This window comes from Mus musculus, chromosome 15 (assembly GCF_000001635.26).
Source record: "Mus musculus strain C57BL/6J chromosome 15, GRCm38.p6 C57BL/6J".
In the NCBI taxonomy this organism is placed as follows: Eukaryota; Metazoa; Chordata; class Mammalia; order Rodentia; family Muridae; genus Mus; species Mus musculus.
The window spans coordinates 39,838,297-39,858,494 of record NC_000081.6 but is presented as its reverse complement, the minus strand read 5'-3'; the positions used below and the strand labels follow the sequence as shown (position 1 = coordinate 39,858,494).

At 43.8% G+C, this 20,198-nt stretch overlaps 1 protein-coding gene across 2 annotated transcripts in view; it reads left to right on the top strand.

Annotated features, from left to right (window-relative positions):
- The first annotated feature begins 1,024 nt into the window (after positions 1 to 1,024).
- Dpys (dihydropyrimidinase) overlaps positions 1,025 to 20,198 on the top strand; it is an 88,986-nt gene continuing 69,812 nt past the window's right edge. For both annotated transcript variants that reach the window (NM_022722.3, NM_001164466.1), the window contains exons 1-4: positions 1,025 to 1,396; positions 11,728 to 11,886; positions 14,458 to 14,637; positions 16,383 to 16,572. In NM_022722.3, coding sequence (NP_073559.3) covers positions 1,133 to 1,396; positions 11,728 to 11,886; positions 14,458 to 14,637; positions 16,383 to 16,572 — 793 coding nt within the window. In that variant the 5' untranslated portion in view covers positions 1,025 to 1,132. The remainder of the gene's footprint in view (positions 1,397 to 11,727; positions 11,887 to 14,457; positions 14,638 to 16,382; positions 16,573 to 20,198) is intronic.

Genomic DNA, 20,198 nt, shown 5'->3' with positions numbered 1-20,198 from the left:
TATTTCTGCCTGCGAATCTCAGTGAGCCATTTCCTTCCCCTTCGCAGATACCTGGCAAGCCCCTCTTCTGCTAGAACTTTGAGTTAATTAAATGTGGGAAGTTTGTTCTGTGTTGTGTCATGATATAAAGTGTCCAAGATAAAGAAACCTTTGCAGTCGCTCATCCGGGCAGTTTCAGAGAGAGCCCCAGTGGCAGCAGGGACATCCAATCTCATGCTCCTGGTGGTGTTGACTTGCAAGCCTGTAGGAGTTTCATTGTGTATATAATTACCCCTTTCACAGTTGCACAAAGGTCCCTTGACAATAATTATATAACCTTCCTGAGGTTTTGGTGTTTTTCTTCCTGGCCTGACAGCCAAATCCATGGGTCTTTAGATTATCGGTGCGTTCTAATTTTTAATCGTTTTGAGGTGTGGATAGTCTGATGCATCAGGAAATTCGACACAAGCATCTCTCAAGTGACGCTAGATCACATCAAATTGAGAATGAAGATTAGCCATCATGCCGCCCTTGATTACCCCTCAAGCCTTCTCTCAGGCAGCTCCTTGTCTGCCAGCTTCCCTTGTAAGAGCCTGTCTCCCTGCTCAGCACATCTTCTCTGCTTATCCATCTGGAGACCAGAATCCCACACATGCCAGCACAACCTGCCAATCACAGAGACTGCAGTGGTTTGCTCTTGATTTTGAGTCAAGTGTGTTTGTTTTGAGGTGTTATTGTTGCTGGTGCTGTGCAGGTTCCTTCTGTCTTTTGGTGTAGACATTGTTCACCAAGGAACCAAGTGAATTTCTTTCTTTCACTAAAGTATCTTTGCCTCTAGGGAGGCAAGCCCCTGACTGCAGCTTTCAAATTCCAAGACCCCTCCCCTCTGTGGACTCATAAACTCAGTGGACACCCCGACTTATTGTAACTGGATGCTAGGGGTTGTGCTTAAGGGTTTGTCCAGGTCTGCGGCAGGGCAGCCCTGCCCTGAGGTGGAGCTACATCTCTGTCCTGCATTTAAATAAACCCTTGTACCTCACCTGCCACCAGAGATCTGCCCGCCTTCAGCCCAGCGGGAGAGGGAGTTCTGGCACAGTTCGTGGAGAGCTTAAAGGAAAGCCAACTTTGTTCGCAGTCCCCAGCGCCCTGGACCATGGCACCACAGGGACGACTTCTCATCCGCGGGGGTCGCATTGTCAATGACGACTTCTCACAGGTGGCCGATGTGCTAGTGGAGGACGGCGTGGTGCGGGCGCTGGGACGGGACCTGCTGCCTCCTGAGGACGCATCTCGGGGGCTGCGAATCCTAGATGCAGCGGGCAAGCTCGTCCTGCCCGGGGGCATCGACACGCACACGCACATGCAATTCCCGTTCATGGGCTCGCAGTCAGTGGACGACTTCTACCAGGGCACCAAGGTACCCAAACCACAGACCTATAATCTGGGGTCTCTAGCGGCTCCACCTCGTCCGCTCCTGCGCAGTAGTAGGGACTGAGGTGGAGTGAGACACTTGAGCTAGCTGTGGGCACAAAAGGACGCCCATCTCGGGTGAAGATACTGTATGCCGTGCTCTGTGGCCCCTCTGCTCTTCCTTTTGGGTTGTTTGGCACTCTGGAGGCCATCTCTTCCCTTTGCCTTCTTTTCTCTAGGCACCACCTCCTGGTGTCTGTAATTCTCTTTTGTCATGATAATCCGTGGGGGGTTGCAAAGCCGCTATACTGTCTATACAATTGGCTTGTTTGTTTTTCAAAATTGACCTTTGCGGCCTTTTCTCCCAGTTCTCCAGCCAACAAGCGAAAACTCCATTTACCTAGAGGATACTGCTGTGACTAGTGAGGCCTGGGTGAGTGGAAGCCACACAGAGATAGTCCACACTGGACGGAGCCCAGCCCTGTAGAAGTAAGATAGCCTGTCCAGGAGTTCCCTCCAGCCTTCACTCACACCAAGGTGACCTCTCCAAGCCCTTTTGCTACCTGCTTGCTCCAGGCAACAGTACCTGCCCGCTTTTAGTGATGTAAGCAGCCAGATCTAGACTGCAGAAGACGATGTCCTGGTCTTTGTCTAAGCGAAGACCAATGAAAGTTTTGGCCAAGGTTTCCTTGGAGCGTCTGAACCCACCATGGGATTGTCAAGGCAGCTTTATAGGAAACTGAAAACGTATCCCCCAAGCCTAGGCTGAAGATGTCAAATCCACAACATTTTTAAGTCTTGCCTCAAAGCCGCTTTGAGAGAAGAGGCTTCTTGCAAAGGGGAGGAGATACACTGATTTCAAGGCCAAGGTTGTTCAGGGGATTCCTCTCAGGACTGTGTCTAAACGCATCCAGCCGCAGAGGCCTGGTAAAGACCAACGGGCTCTCAGAGCAGTCCACACGTTGTTTATTTCACGTACTTACCTGGCTTCAAACCCTCCACCCTCCTCACACCCGCCCTGCCAACTGCCCCCGTCCTCCACGACCACACAGAACAGTTAACAGAAAGGAGAAAGGCAGGCAGTTTTGACCCAGAGAGAAGGGTCCAGGACACGCTGCCTAGTGCAACATTTGGAATGCTTCTTCCTAGTTACTCATTACCAGTGTCTATCATTGTGCTAATAAACATCATCGTCTGCAGGACAAACTATTGTCCCTTTCAAAACTAAAGTACTGTGCTATGAATCTATCTCTTTTTTACAAAATGTTAGGAACACATTTTTGTATTTGGGATGAATCTGTCAGTGATTGGAACAATCCACAATTGTAGAAAGAAGAAAAGTCTCGCCAAGCACCTTCTCCACACGCCCCGGTCTTTTGGTCAGTTCCCTCACGCTTCTTAATTTTGAATACTGTACATTCTTGACATCATTTGGGGCATACGTGTGTAGGACTGTAAATGTAAGTTTGCATATGAAGCAGTGTGACCAGTTGTTACCATTTACAGTGTGAGCCATTTCTGTCACTGCGGACCTATCATTGGCAGTAGATTGCTGGTGTCAGGGTATGACTTTGAGAAACTCCACCTGCAGACTGGAGAGCAGTGGTCCTGTCTACCACTTGCCAGGCATCCTCTTGAAGGCTTCACAGTAACTTTCCTTCCCTTTAACCTGGTCAGGGTCCAGGATGAAGCAACTACGGAGAGGATTTGAAATCCTGAGGACCAGGGGCATGGCGTCCCTTTCTTAGGAGTAGCCATGGTGTCTTGAGGTCCAGGCAGCTGGTTCTTTCTCCTCTTAGACATTCTGAAACTTTTATAGCAAAGAAAGATTTATAGTTCCTCCCTGAGGAAGTATCTCCCTGAAACATGTGACAGAGTACTCTTTCTTTGGGTGTTTCTATTTTTTTAAAGATTGTCAGAATGTAAAACAAAACGTGCTCTTAATGAGCCCAGTGTGCTGAACAGGAAATGGTATGAGCAGAGAGAGTAAGGTCGAAGGCTTTGTAAACACACAGTGTCTGCTAAATACTAAAGTGTATTCACAATGGGGCTGAATTGCTGATGTTGGTCTTAAAAATGGACCTCACGATAACAGTTCAGAAAGGCCCAGAAAGGAGACTCCCTAAGGGAAGGGGGTGAGGAAGACCCAGATGCAGCCAACCCTAGCTCACCAGCCTGAGTCTTCTTCCATAGTCTTCACAACGGTTCTCCAGGCAGAGTTGATGAATGAGCCCTTGGTTTGTGAAATTAAGGCTAAAGAGACCCTGTGTAGAGAAGGAATATATTACGTATTTCAATGCCTAGAGAAACACCATGTTAATGCTGTTCACTGACAATTATCCCACAGAGAACATGCTGTATACCAATTGGGCTAGATCATGCATCGCCCCTTACAATAGTGGGTGTCTTCATCTATATTTTTTAACAGCTGAAAAAGGAATTAGAACAACTTACCTGCCTGAGGGGGCACACCTAGCACATGTCCAAGTTAACAGCTTTCAAAATTCAGCACAGCTTGACTCTCTCTCCCGAGCTCACATCTATCAGGCTCGAGAGCTTTTGGGAAAACATCCAGCGTTCTGGTCCATGGGAGTGGCCAGTGATGGATGAGAGAGCTGTGTAACTTCTGTGGTAATGTAAGACGGAATTCTCAGGAACAGAGCACTGGGCATCCTCAGGAAATACAGTTGCTCTGCAATCCACCTCCCCAACGCCGCGGAGGTTAAAGTTATCAGACTGAATACCTGTCACAGCTATTACATCCATAGGGCAATTACAGCCACAGGACACAGAAAGGGGTGCCTTAGGCTCAGAAAGTCACAATGTAAATATGATATATTATGCTTTCAGGAGATGGGCCCAAAAGGTTAGAGCAAAGCTACTTGTTCTCTGCAGCCACAAGGATGATCAATAACATCTGACACATAGAAGGAAATTGTTGGTAGTGCTCTTTTTACTAATCACTGTGATGGGGCCCAGTTTGAAGAATGAAATATAGATCAACTAAAGGTTATGTATTTTTTAACTCTAATTCATGTCAGGCATTGGTTTAAAGCCTATAATGGATTTACTTAATTACAGGTAAAAGCTTTCTGTGTGATGTAAGTAATGGAAACTGCTCTACTTTGAAGAACCCTTCTCTCATTTTGTCCTACACTGGATGTAAAGTGATCTTCCAAGAATTCAGTAGCCACAGAGAAAAAACATGTGATTATTTAGAAAAAGAAAAAGAAAAAAGAAAACAGTAGATATTGTGAATTAAATAAACCCATAGAATTCCATCTTAACTACATTCTATGATAAAAGCATGAATTATAAGAGTTCTGCATATTTTAAAATATGTGTATTTATAGTGAGACAAAGGCCCAGGCTGGGTAGGTGGACATGAATTGAAAAGATGACAGGCTAAGCAGCTCACAGAGGGCCCAGCTTCCTAAGAATCCGGGGAAACAGCCTAGCAAGCTTTTATTCTTTTCCTACCTTTTTGTTTTCTTCTGTCTTTTTCTTTTTCTTTCCTTTCTTTCATCTTCTTTTTTAAAGGACAGAAAGTTCTCACAATTATAGAGAAAGGAAATTAAGCTTTGCTTTGGACCGTCTTGGTGAAATGCCATGCGGGCGATTACTTCCAAGGTACATGACTAAGCATTTTTGCAGTTGTATTTATAGAGCCTTCTCACCTTGTAGAAGAATCCTTGAAATCCCCTTTTCTATTGCTGTCAGACTAGACTTAGCTAAAGAGCTGGGTGCCTGACCCAGTGACCTCTGACCCAGTGACCTCTGCACATCACTTCCTGCCTGGGGTTTGTCAGTATTCATTGAATAAATAACTCATTGGATATAATTAATTAATTAATTAATTCGATTAATAAAAGCTGTCAATTGTGTTAGATCTTTTATAGACATTCAATATGTATTAGCATAGTAAATTGCATTTTAAAATAAAAATATGCAATAGGATAAAGAAAAATAATATTCAGATAACCTACAGTCTTAAGATTTTCTACCTATCCATTTATAGTTTTCTTTGTAGGGAGACATACAATCATGGGTTTCTTACTACAGAGTTAGCCATGTTCCTTAAATGCTTGCCTGTATCATTAAATGTCACAGATGTATACAACTGTGTGCCCTATCATTCCTATTCAGAATGCCTTAATCTTTTTTTAACTTCTATGTCTCTTGAGTAGCCAAGTGTATGTCTACCAGTCTTCAGACATGACAACTGGATGTTCCAGAAACACCTCAAAATCAGGGCACTGCAAAACAGCGAGCCAGACCGATCAACCATTGTTCACATGCTTGCTAATATCCTGGGACGTCATTCCCAGAATTCCACGCCGGGATAAACAAATGTTAGCCATTATTTTTAAGGAGTTTGATACATTCAGGCTGCTTGTCCTTTGTGCTCTTTTATAACCCACGTTTCACAACATCCTGGACATTGGTGCATGTCGGCTTTAAACAAAAAGCTGTGTCAATTTAATAGAAAAAAATTCTTATTTTAAAAATTACCTCATTTTTAAAATTACTAGCTAGGCTAAGCCTTCATATTGTGTTAATGTTTGGTTGTTCTAGCATGAGCATTAGTCTTTGCATGCTTTAAAAAAAAATGTCTAGTTAATGCTCATAAAGGTGGAGTTAGACTACTCAGAAGGAGAATAACATTTTAAAGATGAATTTGGAACTCTGATGTTAAATAGGGCAGTGGCCTCTTGGGGATGTTGTGTGTTAGGATCCCTCTAAGTCCAAGACTTGCCTTCCTTTTGCTGTTCAGACTCAAACACTCCATATTATTAATTCCATAATTTCTCCCTCATTTGTCTGACTGAAGTATGCCCGATGTTCAACAAAGCTGGTCGAATCAAGGGCACAGGGCATGCAGAAATGAAGCAATATCAATAAATCTGAAGGATAGAGTCAAGATTCCCTGGAGGACTCTATTGTGTGACCAAAGTGAAGAATCAATCACTAGTCAGAGAAGGGGTCAAGGGAGGGAAGAAAATGACTGGCCTCTCTCTCTCTCTCTCTCTCTCTCTCTCTCTCTCTCTCTCTCTCTCTCTCTCTCTGAGAGGAGAAAGGCTGAGCCCCAGAGAAGAAAGGACAGACTGTTAGAGAGGCATGAAGAGGTTGGCAAGAGATGACAACAGAAAGCTAAGGAATCAGATATGAGGTGAGGTCCATCAGGACCTCTGGAGCCGTATAACAGCTGCTCTTTCATCTTAAGAACAGAGCAAAGACAAAGGAAGACTAGAAGGCTCATGTCTCCGGCAGGGATATGGCCTGTGGCCCCTCTACCTCTCAGTTGAGTGTCTGTTGTCTTGAACACTCCCTGGGGAAAGAGTTCCTGTGTGTTGCTCTTCTCTTTCCTCTTTCCTTTTCCCTCTTGCTTTTTCTTTCTTTTTTTTTTTTTTTTTCCAGATCATTTATCCAATTAGGCTAAGAAAAAAGTGACACAGAGCACAGAAGGTGATAATGCAGAAGCTGGAGGGACTCCTGGGATGGATCAGAGGTGGCCTCAAGGAGTTTTGTATAGGGACTGGGTATAAGAATTTTGGGAAGGAAAGAAAATAGAAGGTCTGAAGTGGGACACTTCAGAATCTAGTGCAAAACTGGATAAATAGTGTCCTCAATGTTTCAAACCATGGCTTTGGAAGGCAAGCATGCACGGGACACCTTCCAAACCCCAAATATTATATGTATGGAAATGGGACTTAGGTTGAGTTTGTGTTTTCAACACATCTTCGTGACTACCAGAAAGCAACCAGTTCATCACAGAGCTTTTCTCCCCAAGGCCCAAGCGTACTGTGAGGTTGTTTGTTTGTTTGTTTGTTTTTTGCTTTATTTGGATTCTGTGGTAAATTTTAGTGAACCAAGTTAGACTTTGCAGGATGAGCAAGCATGTGCTGTGTTAGTTACGATCCTAATTATTGACAGTTTCCACATGTACATCTGTAGCTGTGCAGCAGCTTTGGTTGAACTGGATACATGAAAGGGAGGCTGGACATGAAAAGGGATGGGTGGGTGAGAAAAGGATGAAACCAAGGTAAAGGTTTCTGATAAAGGCTCAAAGTTTAATTTTCAGCTCTGCGTTTATATAGGGAAAATCCACAGACCCATTCTTTGTTTCAGCTGGATTGAGTAGCAAAGCAAACTCAGCAGGTGGTCAACTCCTCAAAGCTCCTGTAGGAAGTTGCAAATGTGGCAGGCGAGGCACCTACTCCAGCCAGGTTATAAAACCTTCAGGGGTTTGTTTAGCCTACTCAAGGCTGGGGGAAGGTCACTTACATCCTACTTTTAATTTGAACCCAAACTTCCTAAGATCTCTGATTTGCCTCTCTCTGTCTCTGTCTCTGTCTCTGTCTCTGTCTCTGTCTCTCTCTCTCTCTCTCTCTCTCTCTCTCTGAATCCTTAGTAGCCTTTTCTACATCAGGCAGTTTAGTAAGATTTCCCCACAAGTAGCATTTTCTATAGTACTATGAGGGTAGAAATGGATCTTCTGTCTGTTGTCCCAGCATTGTATTACAATTACTTACTTGTGTTTTAGGCACTCCCTCTGAACCAGTGGTTCTCAACCTGTGGGTCGAGACCCCTTTGGCAACGTTCTAGCTCCAAAAATATTTACATTACAATTCATGGCAGAAACAAAGTTAGTTATTTTGTGGTTGGGGGTCCTCATGACATGAGGAAATGTATTAAAGTGTTGCGTCATTAGGAAGGTTGAGAACCATTGCTCTAGAGCACCCACACCCCAAGGGAAATAGAAAGAATTCATAATTATGTGTGGTCCTTCAAGGCTTGCGTGTTCCAGGTAATGGCTATGTGTGGTGAATTTATAACATTTTTATCAGGAAATAAGTCACATGCAATGAAATTTTGCCATGTAACTGTGCAGTTTCATAGTTTCTGGACTGTTAACAGAATCATGGAGACACCACCACAGTGTTAGACATTCTGTTCAGCCTTGTCCCTCCTTCTGCCAAATTGTATCCGAGGTACCATTCTGCCCTCTCCATTAGCCCTAGTTAATCTCCATTCTACTTTCTGTACCCTCGGATTTCCCTCTCTGGAACATTTTCCATAAGTTGTGCAGTGTGTGCCCTTTCACGACTGGCTCCTCTCAGTTGGGCACCACGTTTTTTAAGGTTCATCTGTGCTTGGCAGGAGTGAAGGTTCCGTTCCTTCTGTAGGCTGAATACTGCTCCATTGCTGCCTACCCATCAGCTAACCAGAAGTTTCTACTTCTTGAGCACAGTAGCAAGTGCTGACTAGAATCTTGGCGCACAAGTCTTGCAGTAGACATGTTGGCGCTGACCTTGAGTACATACCAGAGAGTAGACCCCTGGGTTGTGCTTCATCTTCTAACTTTCTGAGAAACTCCAGACTGATTTCCAAGGCGTCTGAGTCATTCTTCCCTCTTACCAGGAGAGGTGGCTCTTTCTCTGTCACCTAGCGTATGCATCCTGACAATAATTTTTAATCGATTTATGTTGAACCGGTTCTGACATACTTCTTGCCATTCTTTCCAGATAATACAGGATAACAATTATTTATAAAACATTTGCATATGTGGGCAATCTAGGGGTAAACGCAGGAGACTGTACCTCCAGTCTGTGCAATGACTAGACCGTCCTATATAAAGGACTTGAACACAGGTTTGGGTTTTTTTTTTTTATCTGCTAGAAGATATGGCATCAATTTCTCATGTTCTGAGGGACCATTGTATCTAATTTCTCTATATCCTACATGTTGTGGAATGTTCTAAATCTGTAGACCTATAAAACTCTTTTCTAACACTTTAATTACCAGTTTTTTACTAGAAAAAGAAATACACCCCACTCCTGAGGGACTCCTTGTATTGAAAAGGCACTTGAAAATAGAAGAAGGTGACAAGATTAATCGCTATTCCAATAAAAAAAAATACAATCTCCAAATTCTTTTTTCCACCTCTTGACATTGCACTGCTAGGAGTTTCTTAGGAAATGCAAATAGTATTTTCTGCATGAATAAGGACAATGTTATTTAAAGTGGTAACAGAGTGTTGAATCTTATGTAAAAAAGTAAGGCAGTTAAAAGTGGAGAGAATTGGAGAGACACCAAGTGACTTAAGGAAGAATAAAAATATATTCTAAAGTGAGAGAGTGATAGGGGAGAAGGACAGGGAGAGAGACAGAGCCTACATTCAAGAGGGACAGGGGACAGGGGAGACAGAGGGACAGGGGAAAACAGAGCCTACATTCCAGGCCATGAGAGTAGCAGCCGCACCTGGGGCACATCATGGGGTAGGAGTAAGGCTAGAAAGAAGCTATCCCTCCTGATTATCTGGAAGGTACATCTCAGGAAGTGAGATATGACCAGGGAGTGAGATATGAAGGGTGTAAAAGTGGAATGATCCCTAATTATATGGCAAATGGCACCAAGGCTCATGATGGATTAGAGAGCAGTTCTCGGGAGGCAGCATAGCCTTGCTCACTGAGGGTCCAGATGCAGGTACTGTCCTCACTTCTCAGATGAGGAATCAAAGAATACAGAGGATAAAAAACTGTTCAGGAGACCTAGCTAGGTGCCGAGTCTGAACGGCATGCTACAGAGCCATTCCTGTTCTGACTCCTGGGCCACTTCACGTCCAGGATTCTGTTTGCTTTCTTCACCTACATTGTTTGAGTACAGCAATTAAAAATGCATTAACCACCTTGTGATTTTCGTTTAAATTAAATCAATTTAAATAATGAGCCAAAGGCATTTGTTTTTGTAATAGTTTTTAAATTACTTGTAATGTGGCGTAATATGCCACCAGGTCTAGCGAGGGTTGAGGCAGGATGCAGGGACTCAGAGACCAAGTTTATGAAGATTAAACTTCATCCCAGAGGCAACAAGAAGCATTAACTTTCTAAAATTTTCAGTTGGCACAGAGTAACCAGGGACTTACAGAGTGCAGTGTTTTACCTCTGTAAACATTGTGTAGTGATCAAAACTGGGCAATTAGCAAATCCATTGCCTCAGACATTTAGCATCTCTTTGCTGTGAGGACATTGCAAATCTTCCCTTCTAGTTCATGAGGCACACACAGCACAACTGCTAATGATAGCATTCTCCGCTGTGCTATTGAAACCAGAACGCATTCCCTTTGCAGGAGAAACTGTGCCTTTGTTCCTCCTCCTTCCTTAACCTATTGAGCCAAGTGGCTCAGCAGTGGGTTGGAAATGCCCTCTGCACCGAGGGTCTGTGTGCTTGATCTTAGGGCAGAACTGAAGCGAAAATACCCAACCAGGCATCAGCTAGAGATAAAAAGGTTCTGAGCTAAAACCAAGCAGTGGGAATAGGCGGTAACCACGGATGTAAACCACAGAAAGACATCACCAGCATCCCAGGGCGAGGAGGCATTGGTTAGCACTAGAAGTTCCCTGATTCTCTGGGTAGAGCACAGGGCTGCTGGCAATGCAATTCCTAAAATGAATCCCAAGGAAGTGGGATTTTACAATAGCATGTATAGTTTGGGACTTTTCGTTTGTTTGTTTTCGGTTTTGTTTTCAAAATGTTTTGTATCTTTTCTCCTTTTCCCATCTGAGGGTTTCTCGGGCAAAGGTCTCACTCTGTAGACCAGGCTGGACACCCACTCACAGCAAACTTTCTGCTTCAGCCGCCCAAGTGTTAGGACTGCAGGCATGAGCCAGCACAACCTCTGGAGTCAGGGTTCTCTGGAGTCACAGAACGTATGGAATGTCCCTATATGGTAAGGGAATTTATTGGAATGACTTGCAGTCTGCAGTCCAACTAACCCATCAGTGGGCAGCTGTGAATGGGAAGTCCAAGAATCTAGTAGTTGCTCAGTTCCATGAGGCTGAGTGTTTCACATGATCTTCTGTGTAAGCTGCAGTCCTGAAGTAGGCTCCAACAGATGTGCTAGCAAGTGAGTGCAAGCAGATGAAGAAGAAGAAAGTCTTCCTTCCTCCATTGTCCTTACGTAGGCCTACAGCAGAAGGTATGGCCTCAAGATCTGGGTCCCAGGTGTGCCCTCCATTTCTGGATTGTAGTTCATTCCAGATATAGTCAGTGTAACAACTGACAACTGGAAACGGCCAACACATCCACCCACTTCAGCTTTTCTTTACAGTCATGCTTTCTTTTTCAGAAGCAGCTCCAGGTATTTTAAGACTCCGAACTTTAGTTTTAGGGGAGTCTATTCATGCCTCTCAGGTCTTTTAAAAAGCAGCATCTTTGACATTCCCTGGACACATCAGATGGGCCGAGGGGCTAACAGATGTGCAGCTTTCACGGCGTGCGTGACCTCTGACCTAACCAGGGAGGATGACAATTGACCAAACCCTCCTGTGATTGCAGGCTGCTTTGGCAGGAGGCACCACCATGATCATTGATTTTGCCATTCCTCAGAAAGGCAGCTCCCTCATCGAGGCCTTTGAGACTTGGCGCAACTGGGCAGACCCGAAAGTCTGCTGTGACTATAGCCTGCATGTGGCAGTGACGTGGTGGAGCGACAAGGTAAGGCAACTGGCTTCCAGTGTGTTCCATTTAGTCCCTTTGTCCTTGATCTGTAGGAGAGCAAGAAACTGGCCTTGTCAAACAGGAAACACCCGCCGGTGGTGTCACTGTCTCAGGGTGACTTGGGGCTGGGAGAACAAATCTTCGCTGCTTATTCTTCTGAGTTAAAAACACTAAACTGTAAAACCACCAGAGCAAGCACACATTGGGTTTCCACTATGCTTGTTCACATTAGCATTGTCCTGTATTTAATTCAGGAGTTGTCAACATTTCCTCCAATTTCCATAGGACCTATCCTTCTTATTCTCAATGTCAACATGCCTAGAATCTTTTAAACCATATTAGAAAATTTTAATTTATGAGAAAAACATCAAAGAAATTCTACACTTAGAATTCCTTCCAATCTGAAGCCTCCGTTTCCACTCCTGACAGAGGAGACCAGCTAGGCTCTGTTCCAAGGCCTCTCCCAGCTGGGTCCAGCTGTTATGTGGGATCTCCCAACACTACACAGCTACTTCCACCTGAAAATCTCTTATGGGAGACCTCAAAACACTTTCTTATGCCTGATAATTATTCAGGTCATGAAGAAATGGAAAGATTCAGACAGAGGAGATAATTTTGAGAGCCATTCAAATATGTTGATTTTTCTCTTGAACTTCTGTACGTGTGCCTCGGGGGCAGTTCTCCTTGGGTTTTAAGTCCTAACTCATCTCTTCGTATTGCGCGTCCATCAGAAACGTTATGGTGGGGAAGGGTGGCCCACGGGGATATGAGTCAAGACGTTTGTACACCAGCATCCCTTCCAAAACGTGTTTCAGGCACTAAGTGGATATAAAACAAATGATCAGTCTGTTACAAGCACCCAGCAGACATCATTTCAAAGGTTATAGTCCATTGCCCAAATTGATTTTTCTCCCACAATGATATTTAAATGATGAGTTTGGTCATCATTTAAAGAAAGGCCAAGAAAGGCCAACCCTTCCTTTCTTCCATCCTCTCCTTTATTTCTTCCTTTCCTTCCTCTTTCCTTCTCCCTTCCTTTCCTCCCTCCTTCTTTCCTTCCCCATCTTTCCCCTCCCTCTCTTATTTTGCAGAGACAGCAGAAACAACGTTGTTAGCTTTTACCAGTCCTTTTCACATTTTAACAAGTAAATAGACTCCCAAACATAGATTCTATTGTGTTACTATAACCAAGAGCTCAATAAAGACTCCAATAACAGAAAACTTATTGTCAGTCCTGAAGGTTAGAAGGCCAAGGAATCTACTTGGTTGGTTTGTCCTAAGGGCTATCCCATGGTTTTCTAGAAGCGATCTGTAGTAATCTTCTGTGACCCTTGCCTTGAAGAAGGATCATTCTAACTCCTGAGTTCATCTCCTCATACATGCCTGCATCTCGGGTTCCTCTTTTTGAAGGCCACCAATCATCAGGGGTTAGAATGTACACCAATGACATCATTAAAACCAATCACATCTGTAGCAAGCCCGCTTCTAAATAAGGGCTTAAGACAATTTGTTAAAACTTTTTCCCCTTTTACGAAGATCTTTTTTGTAGTCTTCTTCTCCCTCTTTTTTTAAAATAGATTTCCCCTTCACATAATATATTCTGATTACAGTTTCCCCACACTCTGCTTCTCCAAGTTCCTCCATACTCCTCTTCTGTCCAGATCCACTTCCCTTCTGTTTTTCATTTGAAAAGAACAGGATGCTAAGAGATAATAATAAAATATAATAACCTAAAACAAAAACTATCACATTAAAGTTGGATAAGACAAACCAACATTAGGAAAAGAGCCCAAGAGAAGGCACCAGAAACAAAGCCCCACTTGTTTGCACACTGGAAGGAATCCCAGAAACTCTAAACCCACAGCCCGCGGCAGCTCTGTGCGGGCCCTGCCTGTGCCGTTTCCTTCAATCTCTATGAGTTCCTATGAGCTCTGCTCATGGTGATTTAGAGAGGGACTTGCTGTGTAGTCCCCTTGAACTTGCCCTCCTACCTGTACCTTTGAGAGGTGAGATTTCAGAGTGTGTTGACAGGCCTGGCTTTGTGCTTTTTTCATGGTATATTTCTTTGAGACACGATCTCTCTGCATAGTCCTGAAACTCATTATATAGACAAGGCTAGCCTGGAACTCAAAGAAATCTGTCTGCCTCTGCCTCCCAAGTACTGGGATTAAAGCAGCTTTGTGCTTTTTTAGTGGCTGTTACTGCTGCTGCTGTGTGGCTTCATCTTCTTTTCTAGAATGATCTCCTCAAATTGGAAGATAGATGCAGAGAATTCTGTGTTCAAGAATAGAAATTAAGTTCTTTAGGGAAAGCTAGTAACTTTTCCATGTTTGTCATCTCTTAACACACATGTTAAGTCCATTTAAGAATTTAACAGCAGCAGCCGTTTATCAGGTAAAACAGGATAGGACATGGGGCTTAACTGCTTGTTTCTGAGGTAATGGTTATGCTACATATAATAGATATGTTACATATATCTTTTCTGAATATAATCTTTGAGGAATGACGAAATTATCATTTAAATTAACGAGAAACATATTGGTGTACCTGTCGCCCCCCCCCCCCTAGGTAAAAGAAGAAATGAAAACCCTTGCCCGAGATAAAGGCGTTAACTCTTTCAAGATGTTTATGGCCTACAAAGGTCTGTACATGGTGCAAGACGAGCAGCTGTATGCGGCCTTCTCTCAGTGCAAGGAGATAGGAGCGATTGCTCAGGTGCACGCCGAGAATGGAGATTTGATTGCAGAGGTGAGCGTTTCCATTCCAACCCTCCCATAGGCAGGAACACAGCTGTAACTTAACGCAGAGACATCCAGCCCTATGGAGGTGGACTCAGCTCATGGAAGGGCAGGAACTAAGTCACTCATGGTCTGTGCCCATAAATCACAGGCAGGCTTGTTTGCCTTTGATTTTATTCTACACGGTGGGATGAAGAGCTCTCCTTTGCCAACCAGCTACATACGTTCACTTTTTTAAAAAAAATGCGCTGTTATAAAAATGTGAGGCTTTTTTTTAGATTTATTTATTTATCATTTATGTGTACATGTGTGCCTGCATGAGTGCGTGTGTGCCCGCACCAGTGCATGTAAGCCAGGTGCATGCAGTGCTTGCAGAGCCCGGACGAAGTTAGTTGGATCCCCTGGAACTGGAGTTACAGGCAGTAATGAGCTGCCATGTGGGCGCTGGGAACTGAACCCAGGTCCTCTGGAAGAGCAGCCAGCGCTCTCAACTCCCAAGCAGTCTCTCCAGACTGTAAGGCCTCTCCTGTACGTCCCTCAGCACTGGTTTGTTTCCTGGGTTTTCTGAGACTCAGGCTGCTGGTATGGAATGCTAATGTGCGGACATGCGTGTGAGCTGAGGGCCTGAGCGGTGAGTAAGACAGTATTTTAAAGCCTCACACTTTTCAGAGACGGGGAATCAAAATGTGCTCTGGAGGAATGTAGAAGATATTTATTTCTCACGTTAGCTCCATTACTAGTGCCCAAAGGGTATGCCATCTGCAAGATTTAAAGAGCTGTCTCTAACCCTCTATATTAGCTGATTCCCCACCCACCTTCCAGGCTTAGCTCCCATTAAAGTAAGATTGCATGCAGCTCAGTAGCCAGGAGGCCCTGGGAAGAAAGAGAAGGGGATGTAAGCTATAAACTCAAACAGGCCAGAGTTTAAGTGTGACTTCCTCACTGTGTGAGACCGGTGGGTCCTGTCAGTCCTCTGAGTCTTGACTTGCAGTTCTTTTGTGAAAGAGAGGAGCAAAAATGTGAAGAAATACTGGATCTAACTAGTGTAATGAGTTGAGGAACAGTGGCGACGGATTCGGTAGAAAAATAACAACTCCTTAAACAATATATCAAGCGAGTGACTTCAGCAAGGCTCTCGAGCTGTTGTTCTATTTTGCTTCACTGAATTAATATACTAAAGTCTCAAACACGAACAGTGCTGGACAGGGCTTCGGACTGAGTGTGAGTACAACCCTCCTCATCTTTTTCGGGGCTGGGATAGACAGACAGACACGCAGACAGTAGAGACCAGAGGACAAACTCTAATGTCATTCTTCAGGATCCAGTCCATTTTATTTTAGAGACAGAGTCTGTCTCTCACTGGCCGGGAATTCACCAGTCAGGCCAACCTGGCTGGCCAGTGGTCCGGTGGAGCTGCCTGTCTCTACTGCCTCAGCATCACAAGGGCATTTCCCATCTTGCTTGGCTTTTCCACACGGGTTCTGTAGACTGAACATGGGCTGCCATGGTTGAACAGCAAGCACTTTACCAACTGAGAACTCCCCCGGCCTCTTCCTCCAACCCAAAGAAACTATTGATAAAATGATGCATAGGGGCACTATGAATCTACGCTATCAGCGTATTTCACTCTGCCCCGCCCCCATACCTATAGCGAGCACATCTAAAAGCCTATCAGAACCTTTAATTTCCAATAAAATCCTACTTGCCATTAGCAATCTTTCCTGCTCTCCCTTTCACATTCTTGCTGCCTTTTAGGGAGCAAAGAAGATGCTGGCACTGGGGATAACAGGCCCTGAGGGGCACGAGCTGTGCCGTCCAGAAGCAGTGGAGGCAGAGGCCACCCTGAGAGCCATCACCATAGCCAGCGCTGTGAACTGCCCTTTATACGTCGTGCATGTGATGAGCAAATCTGCAGCGAAGGTGGTAGCCGATGCGAGGAGAGCAGGTGACCCTCAGGGGACCCCGTGGGTGTCTCAGGTTAACAACCGGGCAGAGCTCCCATGTTTCCTTTACTTAGTGTACGAGGAGGGCTGCCTCTCTCATCCTTACACAGGTCTACTTCGTTCTTCTTTTCTATCATCTTCAGGGCCTATTCTCTTCCTTCCGGTTACTTCTTCCTTCTACGTAGGGCCTCAAACTATTTCAAGCTCATTATCCATCTCTTAACATCATAAGCAGCAAGTTTTTAGTTAAAAACATGATAGTAAATTTTAATTTTAAAGCTAATTTTACAGCGACTCCCACCTTTCCTGATCATCAAGCTTCCGTTGCTAGGACCTGATGAGGCCAGGGCAGAGTTCATGCTCAAAAACTTACTTTTGAACAGAATCGATTTGTCTGACAGCACCTTGGATCTCGGGTCAACTGGAGCAGTAGCTCCCAGAGCATTTTAATGATTGCTGTTTCAAAGGTTATTTTTTAACTTCAAATTGACTGTTCCCTAAGCTCTGTAGTTCAGTCTAAATGTAGTCATGCAAAAGGAAGAAAACGTGCTCCTGAGCAAAGGGGAAAGACGTTAGTTTGTGAGTACTGGACAAAGATGGTTGAAAGCCACATATGTGCATCTCCCTGGAGCCCCCATCTCACTGGTAGAGATCCAGGTAACCCTGCAGCAGGGGAGGTGGTCCTGTTAACACCACTTCTGAGAACGACAGCCAATGGTCAATGTACCTCATTAAAAAAAAACCACAAAATGGATTTAGTATGCTTCTAATTGACACCAAAATAAATTTTGTCAAAACTGTGCGTTGCAAGGTTTAGTAAAGATTTTGTGAGCTGTGCTCACTTTTAAAATGTTATCCACTATAACATGTGTTAGGAATAAGGTTAATTTAAAATGAGCTCATAAGGTCTTACTAGCAACTATTGTAAACTCCCACACTCCGCGTGTGGGTTTGCCTGCGTGAAGCGGCTCCCTCCCTCACCTAAACAGAAGTAGCTGAAAATCCCAAACTGCAGTTCTCGCTTTCTCCCGCCAGATGGTGGTGTTGCCAGCGCTATGGAACCGGGAGGGTTTCCCTTGTATGGGCACACCAGGCACACAATGTTAGAATCTGTAAAATCTGCAGAAATGCCCATTGTCACCCACCATCAAGCTACGATTTCGAAAGTTAAGGCTGGAAGCTTCTTCTTGATAGTATTTATTCTATATGTGGACAAAATTCGATCAAAGCCGGCTTATACAAACCTAAGGATCACAGACAACTGTTAATCTTAGGTAATCTTAAGTACAGGCATTTTGATTTTGATTTTAAGTTAGTTTTAAACACAATTTTACTTCTTGAATGTGGGAAATGTTTACAATTTTACATTAATCCCAGTTTCAAAATTATATGTCCTCAAGAAATGTTCAAAGAAGTTTTTCCCTTCTGAGTCCTTGTCATACCCCATAAGAAATATCTATATCTTCTGTTACTTCATAAAACAAAACAAATCAAAGCAAAACAAAAAAACAAAACAAAACAAAACAAAACAAAACAAAACAAAACAAAACACCACCTTGCTAGTATTTTGCCCCTTTCTGGTTTTTCTGTTGAAATATATCCTTGAGGTAAGCTCTCAGAAGGTAGGTTTTATCATTCTCATTTGTAGGTCTATAATGTTCTGCTGTGTTTATTCAAACAACCCTCCAATGGTGGGCACTTGGTCTGCGGCAGCCCTTGGCTCTTACAAATGAACACCAGAGCATCACCTTCTGCAGAGACTATTTGGTATTTGTAGAGGCTGTGTGGCTTTTCTATTGTCTTTGTAAGAAACTGCTACAAGCTTAGTGACTTAACATGATCTTGCTATCTGGTTGTTCTAGACAACAGAGTATCCAGGTGTCTGGAGTGCCCTGCCCCTTCCTTAGCTTTCCCAGAGCCCGCACCTGCCCAGTTTCCTCAGCTCATGCTCACCTTCACCTCCACCTTCCTGAATCTTCAAAGGCAACCATGCTGGGCTGCGTGCTGGTGTCAGCTTATTCTGAATGGCCTCGTGCATCTCCCACTTTAAGGATCCTTGTATAATATCGAGCCAACTCCATTAATTTATAAGACTTTCCCATCTCAAGGCTTTTAATCACATCTGCAAGGTCCCCTTTGCTACATTGTGTAACATATGAACAAACTGTCCATTGGCATGTAGACATCATTATGGTTCCATTCTGTGCCTAACATAAAAGGGTATCTTCTAGATGAAGAATTGCTGGTTCAAAGATTAAATAGACATGCAGTTGTTTGAATACTGCTAGACTCATTTCCAAAGGAGCTGTAAGCATGAGATAATTTAATGCCACTTACGCATGCTGGCGAAGTTGGATTTACAGTAACAATACTTGTTAAAAAAAAAAAAAAAAACCAAGTGGCCAGTTGTCAAAGAGACAGCAGAACTCCAGAATGATTCAGCATGAGATAGCCCACTCTGTGAATGTAACATCTCTTGGGTGGAGAGGTCATGTGATCAAAGAGGAACCAGAAGGAAGAGAAGATAGATTAACAGACCCAAACTGTTCCCATGGTGACTACATCAGTAAACCTGGTATGGTGATGGCTAAGAGCCCATGGACCACATGTACTGTCTGAAGGACTGAGGTACCCACTCCGCCTGTATCCTCTAACACCATTTCCTCTCACATCATTTCTGAACACAAAAGTGCAATAAAAGCCTGCTATTTGTAACCTTATTTAAGTAAGAAAGACTTTATTCTTATGAAAGTGTAATATGGAAATCTATAAATACTTTCCTCACCCACTTGTTTCTCCCTGGGCCCTGATACAAACAGTAGACCCCTAGAACACAGTGCTGATGTTGCTAGGAGCAACACACAGAACCCCGATTCCCCTCCCAGACCCACTGAATCTAAGGCACTTAACTGAAACTTCAGGTGATTCATATGATTATTAAAATCAGAATCCAGCCACAAACTTGTCAAAGTATTGGTTGTCTGTCTATTGTGACTTAGGGATATGATGCTGTTAAATTTGATTTTATACCTCAATTGACAACTCTATACCCAGATGAGGTGGACTGAAGTTGGAACAGCTAACACTATCCATGCTTCAGAGTAGGACTATGAGACCCTTTATCCCTTCAGGTTTTATCCTCATTTTATTTTAATATATTGTTGCTTGGAATTATCATCAGAATACTTCAAGTTCAACTTTACAACTGTTTTGTGGCTGATGACATCAAGGCCTGGGGGACAATTGGTGGGCAAAGCTCAACATGACTTCAATGGCAAGCGCTAGGTCTACTGGTCCAGCCCAAGGCCACCAACCTAAAGCCTAACCTTCTCAATGACTAGTTCTACTGAAGTGTGCCCTGTGGAGGTGGGGGTGTGTGGATGCCATCTTTCCTAATTCATTGATTTGACATTTTAAAAATTAGCTGGTTTAGGAGGGTTGTAATTATGTTTGAAAGTTACATTGAGGGGTCTGGAGAGATGGCTCAGGGGTTAAGAGCACTGCAACCACATGGTGGCTCACAACCATCTATAATGGGATCCAATGCCCTCTTCTGGTGTGTCTGAAGACAGCTACAATGTACTCATATACATAAAATAAATACATACATCTTTTTTAAAAAGAAAGG